The 10,000-nt window shown below is 31.4% G+C and overlaps 1 protein-coding gene across 2 annotated transcripts in view; it reads right to left on the bottom strand.

Moving 5' to 3' along the window:
- The window catches only part of LOC144962555 (uncharacterized), a 57,590-nt gene that overhangs the window by 15,515 nt on the left and 32,075 nt on the right, over positions 1 to 10,000 (bottom strand). For both annotated transcript variants that reach the window (XM_078895589.1, XM_078895590.1), the window contains 12 exons: positions 9,442 to 9,590; positions 8,921 to 9,066; positions 7,340 to 7,546; positions 6,464 to 6,688; positions 5,679 to 5,770; positions 4,414 to 4,622; positions 3,842 to 4,002; positions 2,932 to 3,095; positions 1,897 to 1,988; positions 1,246 to 1,449; positions 710 to 805; positions 230 to 340 (listed from right to left, as the gene is read on the bottom strand). In XM_078895589.1, the coding sequence (XP_078751715.1) occupies positions 230 to 340; positions 710 to 805; positions 1,246 to 1,449; positions 1,897 to 1,988; positions 2,932 to 3,095; positions 3,842 to 4,002; positions 4,414 to 4,622; positions 5,679 to 5,770; positions 6,464 to 6,688; positions 7,340 to 7,546; positions 8,921 to 9,066; positions 9,442 to 9,590 (1,856 nt within the window). The remainder of the gene's footprint in view (positions 1 to 229; positions 341 to 709; positions 806 to 1,245; positions 1,450 to 1,896; positions 1,989 to 2,931; positions 3,096 to 3,841; positions 4,003 to 4,413; positions 4,623 to 5,678; positions 5,771 to 6,463; positions 6,689 to 7,339; positions 7,547 to 8,920; positions 9,067 to 9,441; positions 9,591 to 10,000) is intronic.

Below are 10,000 nucleotides of genomic sequence, written 5' to 3'. Positions count from 1 at the left end.
GGTACACACTAAGTCATCGACTCTACAATAAAATAGGGTTTTAAAATATGCAAGATTTACTTGATAAGGCATAAAAATGTATAATCAGGTTTGAAAATGAATATATTGCGACAGAATAAGACAATGCAAAATTAAGAATGAATAAGATGTAATTGTTCTTTGAAATTTTGTCTTTGATTTAACATAAGACTTCCATTATTATTAAATAAAAAAGACAAATGTAAGTTACCATTTCCTTTTCTTTGAGTTTAATTGGTTGAAGTTTTAGCACCGTGCCATTATTTGCTTTTAAGGAAGTCATAGTCGTTTCCTTGTCATTCCAAATGGACCATAATTCTGTCTTTGAAAGTATATGATAAAATAACGCATTTTGTTTTATACACCACACTTCCATTTTCTGAATATAATGACCATGGAAGAAAATCTAAATTAAAAGCATTCAGTTAATTATCAAATTATGAAAGTTAATATTGAAGCATGAAACAATTTCTAAAGGAATTACAATTGTTAACTTTAAACATACTTTTAGTTCAAAGGTTCATAATGTGATGATAATTCCAATAAACAATAACAGTCATTTGAACAAGGGGACAGTTGTATGTATGTGTGTGTGTGTGTGGGGGGGGGGGGTGTCTAAGTTTTGAGTCTTAATTATCTACTATCAATATAATATTCAAAAGTAATTTATCTAAATTTTTAACAATCTTACTTTTGCAGCAGCATATGCATTGGCGGCCAGTTTTTCAATTCTCTTTTCACTTTGGCGAAGCTCCTTTAAAATTGAAGACAACGAACGCTTTTTTCTCTAGAGAGGAAATGGAATGGAGGAGTTCATTAAATAAATACGAACATGAATTCAGTCTTCAGGATAGTTTCATTAAACATTACTATTTGAATATAAACATTTGCATTGTCAGGTAAAAAAAAAAGTTGTTGTTTTTTTTAATAAATGCTTACGAAAGGGAAAATTGCAAAGAGACTAAAATCATTATACGCCTTTTAATTTCCAGAATTATGAATCACAGACACTATTTGTAGATGAAATAATGAAGGATAATATCCTTTCCACGAGGATTTTTCAAATACATGTTTATAACATTAGCCTTTAACAAATGGGAATATATTTTTTTTAGAAATTGAACTAATTAATAATAGTAGCTAATAAATCAGGTTAACAATATAATGAGATTTTAAAAAAAGGGATTTGGCCCCATTTAATTCTCCTGAACAACCAGAAAAGCTCACTTTTACTGTCTTCGCAGCATTGTTATGAAGTAATTCATAATTCACATCTCCGTTGAAAGTGAATCCAACTCTAGGTGTCCACGTGACTTGGCCTTCTAGATACATTACATATTCATTCACTTTGATAAGATTCATACTGTAGTCATAGTGGTTTAGACCAGGAACTGAACTGTTCTTGATGTTTCCATCCATTGTATAATGATGCTGCAAGGCAAAAGTAAAATATTTATAATATACAGTGAACACAAAATGGAGAGCAAGATTGAAATGAGAACAAAAAATGTTGCTTGATCGAAGGCAGATAAATCAGGGGGGATAATACAAAAGAAAACTAACTAGTGCTAAACCAGGGCTAAATCTGATTCTTTGATTGCAGGACAATACATGGTATGACATATCAAATCTCAACAACAAAACTGCAATCAATCCGTGCTTAACCCTTGAGTTGCTTATGCCCCATATGTACCATAGGCGTGAGTTGATGAAAAAAGGCAGTTTAGTACCCTGTACGCTCTTCCCCATTTGAGATTTTAAACTATTTCTATAATATGACAACAGACCTGCTACGTGATCATCTGTTTGTACATTTATTGATATACTTAATTTGAACAGCATATCTATCATCACTCCAACTACATCTAAGCACCGTACCCGTTCACTCCCAACAGTCCATGTCACATTGGTCGTCCTGTTAGCACCAGTTAAATCTGCCACAAATCGGCTTGTGTGAAATATATGATGACCTGCATAAAAAGGGAAATAAAGAGCATTGTTTTAAATCGGTAAAAGATATTTTATTAAAGTGACCTGTTTTCAAAAAATGAATGGTAAATTACCAAACCTTTTATTCAAGTTAAGCAAGAACTCAGAAAATATATGTCATCGTACACATTAATTCTATGTATACGTTAACTCAACTTTAGTTCAGTTTAAAACGTGCATAGAGCCAAGAATGATGCAAAGAATAAAAAGTATGTAAAGTCTATAATAAAGACTCATATAAATAGAAACAACCGTTGCAACCCATGAGCTTCTTCGGAGATGACTGACGGTTAAATGAAATGAAAACATTTATTTACATTATTGGGATTATAAGTATACACTTATATCTTTTAAATTTATAGTCTTAGCGTATTATAACTATATATAAATTTAACAGAAAAAAAATCAATAAACAACAACTTTATTTGCAAATCTCGGATTTGAAACCATCAAAAAATGTTTGGATTGATTGGATTTCATCCATTATTATTATTATTATTATTATTATTATTATTATTATTATTATTATTATATCATCATCATCATCATCATCATCATCATCATCATCATCATCATCATCATCATCATCATCGTCATCATCATCATCATCATCATCATCATCATCGTCGTCGTCGTCGTCGTCATCATCATCATCATCATCATCATTATCATTATCATTATCATTATCATCATCATCATCATCATCATCATCATCATCATCACCACCATCATCATCTCATTATTATTATTATTATTATTATTATTATTATTATTATTATTATTATTATTATTATTATTATTATTATTATGGCGCTAATGAGACTTAAATATAATTCACCACCAGTGAAATAGATTTATCATTTTCAAAATATGGCCATTAAGGTCATATGCAAATTATGATAAAAGTCGGTCAAAATCATATACCAGGTAATGTCAATTCGTCTATATACATTCCATGCCAAGTGTCAACAAAGGATGTTTGTGAGGACTGAATCTCTTGATTCAAGGAAAAAGTGGAGGTGTGTCCAGACCGAGCAGCAATGTCAGGACTGGGATGTAAAGCATACAGTAGTGGCAGAGACGGCTTGCTAGGGATAGGTGCAGAATTAATCTTAGATGAAGTATGCAAAAAGTTGTCAAAGAATATAATATAGGCTTCATTGATGAGTACTATTTATGATAATCGTATCGACAACAACAACAACAATTGTAATGATATTATTATTATTATAATAATAATTATAATAATAATTATAATAATAATAATAATAATAATAATAATAATAATAATAATATAATAATAATATAATAATAATAATAATAATAATAATAATGATAATATAATAATAATAATAATAATAATATAATAATAATAATAATAATAATAATAATAATAATAATGATGATGATGATTATAATGATGCTTAATAATAATAAATAAATAGATAACTGAGAATATTTATATAGTGCATTTCCACGGATTAATTGTGCTCAATGTGCTTCACAATGTTGTATTTGTTCCCCCAGCAGGGGGAAAGTTAGTTGCACTCTATAAATATTCGTCACCGCTGCAGCCAGCTAGTAATGCTCATCTGAGTCGAGGTAATGTATGTAAAGTGCGTTACTCAAGACAAAATATGGGGTTTTGTCTAATATCACTGTCATCCATCCAGCCACTGATTAAGTTTAACATTGCTTGATTTTTGTGACAAAACGGGACATTGTACCGCTGAGCCACCGAGCCACACTATTAACTTCATTAGCTTTTTCATATAAATATGATTTATGTTTTAGAATGTTCTAGATTAGATATTTTGTTATGGAGAGGGTTTACCAGTGATATCTCAATTCAGTAGAGTCTGTTTTGGTCACTAATGAATGATTTGTTTTCTTCCTGAAGAATGACACAGATAAATCTCCAACAGCCAGTGTCATTTCCGCTTTAGTTATGGATTCCTTTTCCTTTCTTGTCATCAAATCCAATGTGGTCTCTGTCTATAAAGAAATTGTTAATAAGGACACAACGAATCTGTTTTAATTATCATATCATAATAGTGCTTTAAAATGGCCAAAGTGTTCCTAAATGGCCTTAAAACATAAGTAACAATATATTGTGCATATTGCACATTCTTTGAGATAAAAATGTTAAAAAGGAAGACTCGGATAAAGGTATAGATAAAAAAACAAAACAAGTAAAAACAAACAAACAAACCCATCCATTCTTATTATAACAACATATTATGAATGCTCAGTCATTAGGCATTTTCAAGCAAAAGGAATGGTATGTGAAACTCTTTCTTTTTCAAACATAAAATTTTACACCAATGATTCATTTCTTCAGAGCATTGCTTTATTATTGCATTAATTTTTTTTAATGTCTTAAGTACAAGACATTGGTCAACTCACCAAATAATTAAGTGTATGAGTAGTGAACTCATTTTGAGTCGCAGAAATAGACATCCCCTTGGAAATAGTGTAATCTAGTTTCTTGTTAAAAGAACGCAATGTAACAACTACATTGGCATCTTCCAATATAAGTTGACAGTCATATGTTGGACTTTGATGGGTCATATCATGTTTGAAGGTGAAGAACAAGCTCCTGGACAAATTCCACCCTGAAATAATTTTTAGTGATAGTACTCGATTAATCCAAGAAGTTTACAAAATAATGGATATTGAACCTGTTTTTTTAATAACAAGTTTAAACAAAAAATATGTAGATCTTAATAAAGCATTTATTATAAGTTCCTGGGTAAATTCAACACCAACAATGCAAAATCATTTGAACATGGAACATTTAATCCAAATCCACAACGAAATGCAACAATTTGAAAGAATTTGTAAGGTTTCATCCAATGTATCCCAATTTTTGAAGAAAAATATTTTGAGTGAGAAGCTTGAAAAAATTGTAGATTGCAGCACGCCATTGTTCACTTTCATTCTCTATGATATTTATTGTAGTGACCTTCTTAAGATCTTACAGGATAAGATGTTACCACACATTTTGTCATGAGGGAAACTGTATAAATAAAAATTAAAAGATAAGAAGTCTCTAGGAGCGAGGAATGAATCGATTATTGATTTGTTCCATCTAAGTCTCTCCCTTTTTAGCAAAATAGGATGCTCCTTCATCTTATTAAACAATAAAGGTTTCCTATAGCAATCACCAAACTTCTCAATTTCACTCACATTATGTATTAGCTAGTACTGAGTTCCCATGGTATTTTAGCTTTTACTCAAAGAAAATTTGTAGTTTCAGATTTGATTTTATCAAAATCTTTGAAATGAAAAAGAGTCCTCTAGCAATTTAGCATCGCATTATATTTTATTTAATCGAATATAAACATGTTTTAGATAATATGGATCCAGATGTAAAACAAAAAGTAAATTTTCAGTTTTAAACGTGTGTGATTTGTTACATTAATTTAGAAATTATACTTTTTCGGTTGATTCTAATCAAATGCGAATGATAATCTTAATTTTGATGAACTTTTATATTGCACAATATCCATTTAAAATATTCAAAATTCAAAGTGTTTTACAAAGTACAAAGGGTAACTCATTTTGCTGGATTACAATTTTTAAAGTCATCTTTTATAACAGTTAAAAATAAAACAAAATGATATTGATGATGAATATTTGACAGCAAGTGGATCAAGTGATTGTATTACCTCTCCCTTCAAATTCGGCATGAACATGATAACCAGGGGAAGGAATCCACGTCCTCTGGTAATGGCCACTAAACCGGAACATCTTAAGTTTCCTGTGTAATTGAACCATTTAGATTAAGTTCCAACTCAAGGGAAGGAAATAAGCGAGTTTTATTTTTGGTAATAATAATTCTGTTCAATTGAAGTATATAATCGAAATAAAGTAAATTAAAAATAATCTTTTATCAAGCATTTTTGGCAACACTATAAATTAATGTGATTATTCCCCAACTAAAAATGGACCATGACGAAGGTCCATTGTTGGAAGAATTCTCAAGGCATGACTAAAATTAACCATCATAAATCTCTACTCTTGCATTTGGTGGCAAAACAAAAACAAAACAAAACAAACAAACAAAATGATTTTTTTAAAATAAAAAAGTGGGGATGGCAAGGGGGGGGGGGGGGGGGGCGTATTATAGATCTAATATCATATCATTAACATTCAACCGCAGACGACCCATTAAAAATATTGCATGTTTATGACTTTATAATAAATAGGTTTTAAAACAGTTTTGCCTTGAGTGATTAAGGAAGATTGAAGTAATGTAGGTTAATTTGACAGCAAAATATATGTCTTTGTTTCACTTTAATATAGATAGGTGATATTGATATTGTGTTTAAAGAATGTGTATATAAAATATTATCAAATTTTTCTCTTTAGAATGCAATCTCCACCAGTCTAGTCGTGCCGATTTCATACAGTTTCAGAGAGATTGATCTGTATTTTGATTTGTGACACTTACTTATCAGTTGGAATGAGGACTCCTAAAATTCTAGTTGAAGTAAATGGCGGCATCGTCCACTGTTTACTTTCAGTTGACGTCAGTTCGTAGCTCCCTGTCATACAGACTTGGCGTCCTAGCATCTTGGTGTATATATCTGGGAGGCACTTTTCAAAGGATATTTTTGAATTCTCTGAGGTCGCAAAAGGTTTTCTCTCTCCATTCACCAAAGCAAATGTATGGCTTCTATTTTCAGATGGATTGAATTGTAGATATAAGTTAATTGAAATAAAGAATTACCTAATAAATTTTAATTCAATAGTTGTTTTAATTTAGTATACAACTCTTAATGGGTTAAGAATATTGTAGACTGAAGAGTTACATGAGAAGAAGCGTAACAACATTTTATAATTTTCATGGTAAAAATGTAAAAAAAAAAATACTGTTAAAACGTTTGAATATGTGACCAGTCGTCTCACCGTAGTATTATATTGGGATAAACAAGGTGCTTCAAAATGAGATTAGACTTACATGACAAATTCTGAGTTAAAATAAATGTCCACATTGCGGAGAGAGAATTTTGTTTCCTAAAGTTAAATTAACTTTAATTTCCTGATTTTGATCATTTTGAGATTAAACTCACTTTTTGTTATTGATTTTGTTCATTCATACAAGAAAACTTGAGCATTTGTATTGAGCAGTATTAACTCAACGTGCTCACAGCGCTTTACAAGGGGTCCAGCGAAGCTTAACATGCAGAACTAGACATGACGCCTGTTAGGTGATATTACAAATATTTTTTCTCCTGATTTAAAACCTGATTGACACGGGGATTGACATATGGTCGAATTATATTGTCTAAAAAGACAAACTAATATAATAAAATTACTCATCTACCTTGCATTGAAAAATGTGTAAGGATCCTGTCCAACTGATTTTGTGATGTCCAGGATGAAAGCTGCGTCCTTTTGAAAGATCTGAGGACGAACATTGGTATGGGCTGCAAAAAATGAAAGACCATTGATCCACATCTCATGTCTGATATCTGTGTCAAAATAGCCATCTAGCCGTGTAACAATCTTGGCATCTTGGGATACAGACAAGCTTGAAAGGAAATGATGAACAGGAAAATCTATCAATTAGTGCATCGTATCAAAGGTTAACTCTCTCTCTCTCTCTCTCTCTCTCTCTCTCTCTCTCTCTCTCTCTCTCTCTCTCCTCTCTCTCTCTCTCTTCTCTCTCTTCTCTCTCTCTCCTCCCCCTCTCTCTCTCTCTCTCTCTCTCTCTCTCTCTCTCTCTCTCTTCTTCTCCTCTCTTCTTCTTCTCTCTCTCCTTACCAACCAAGTTCAGAATTTTCCCCAAAACACCCACCAACCCAACACAAAAATAGATTAGTAACTCTTAGGGAAAAGCAACACGTATGTTCTAATTATAATATTTTTCAGCAAAATGAGTTCAACAACAAGTGTCAAGTTTTTATAGCTATAACAAAACTTCTTCATTGACTTGTGTGATGTACAAAATAAATCAGAATAAGAAAATTGTTTGTTGCTTCGTAACGAATGAGACGACTAGTAAGGAGAGGGTTAAAGGCAAATTAACAAGTAGATTTTTGACTAATCAAAACACAGAATGAAATTTACACCACAATGCTCTTGGTTATTGTTTATAGGTGATTAGTTCTCAGTAGATTCTATCGATTTGACAATAAACGTTTAAGATTACACATGGTTTAGTGCATCGGTTCGATTGATCTAGCGGGTAGCATTAATTATTACATACTTACACGCATACCATTGTGTAATATTTATTTAGTTCTAATTGACATTGTTTTTTGAATAATGACTGTTAGGACAGTACGAATCATGGGGTTAATTGTCAAGGGGCGTGGTTATGTTCTCTCCACTACCAGTTTATAGAGTATAATCTTTAAGTGCTTTTGATAAGAACAAGTGATAAGAATATGAATCAAAAGTCACCAGTCAATGTATTCCTTTCCAAGCATTACATGACTTAGAAAAAAAATCATTATTCGTTCTGTCAAAAAACAAATTCTAAATTCTTAAGCTCTCGGTTAATAATAATTTTGAAACAATAAAAATCAATAAGGGTGTCTTAAACGGACTTAACACGTTTTTACTCAATTAGAAGCTTGCAATGAGAGAAAAATAAAATTATCAATGAAAGATGTGTAAAGTTATATTGACATATTTGTATATCAATACCATAAAACTCGCCTAGATTTGCACAAGGCTATGGAATATGGAAATACTTTTCCTGAGAAGCTTGACGAGAGGAAAGAGAGGAAAAGTTCAGCCAAGACTATGGTCAGGTGTCATCAAGAATAGGTGGAATCCACAAAGGCTAATTCTGAAGGGATTATAATCAGCAAGTCTGTGTTTTCTAGTGCAATGAGATTAGATACGCCACAAAGGTGATGGAGATCAAATTAAAAAAAAAAAACAACAAAACTTTTACCTTGGCAGCAATGACCAATCAAACGTAAACTCTTTGTTCCATTTGCTTTGATGTGTTAAGTTGCCTGTCGATTGTAATTCTATTTTTGAAGCAAAAGATGTGTCAAAGTCAAATTCTATAGGCAATCCGCCAATGGATGGAATAGTCTGAAATTAAATTGGAATGTTGGAATTAAAAATGCGGTGAATAAGTAATAACTAATAACTCATTTCGGTTAACAGAAACAGGGGATTTTGTACACTGAACCAAAATAGAAAAAAAAAAAAATAAAAAGAACAAAATCGAAAAAATAGCCATCCACCTCCTCCCCCCCCCCCCCTCTCCCCAAAAAATGTCAACATTATTTATTGATACATTTATGATAAATTAATCATATTCTGAGAAATTGATACATCCTAGCAAAATGAATTCTTTCTATTTTTTCTCCATCTTTTCCTAACAAACAATCATACACATACACATCGCTGCACATAATATTATTTATAAACAATTTAAAGAGCAGGCAAGAGGATTTCACTAACCTGATGAAAGTCAGCTAACTTGGAAGCACCAATCAGAAAAGAATTGTACTTTTTTAGTATAGACCAAACTAGATCTTTGCTAAAATACTTTTTACTTTCCTTTAGATGTTTCAGCAAAGACTCGGAGGAAAAAAATATGACATCAGTATCTGAAATGTTGAAAAGTATAAAGACAAGATACATTTTTCATTGTCATTTAAAGTAATTAAATAAACGATGTTCAACTTAAAATACATAAAGTCAAAACTGAATATTCTTTTAATGTTCATTTTCAACAATATTAAGTGAATGCCTTTAAATCCATCGTAACAACTCCTCTTTGGGGGGGGGGGGGATGAGAGCTGTATGAGTGTGTGTGAGGGGATAGAGAGAGAGAGAGAGAGAGAGAGAGAGAGAGAGAGAGAGAGAGAGAGAGAGAGAGAGAGAGAGAGAGAGCACATCTGACAACTTGAATTATATATAAACTATTTATTTCATTGCGATCACAAAACTTGTTTTCTATTATCATTATCAACACAATTTTATGAATTTCATGATTCATTCATAAACTTTGACTTTT

Source organism: Berghia stephanieae, chromosome 1 (genome assembly GCF_034508935.2).
Source record: "Berghia stephanieae isolate SIO BIC M18660-M18661 chromosome 1, UCSD_Bste_1.3, whole genome shotgun sequence".
Classification (NCBI taxonomy): domain Eukaryota; kingdom Metazoa; phylum Mollusca; class Gastropoda; order Nudibranchia; family Aeolidiidae; genus Berghia; species Berghia stephanieae.
The sequence above is the reverse complement of the archived record's forward strand: the minus strand, read 5'-3'. Positions and strand labels throughout refer to the sequence as shown.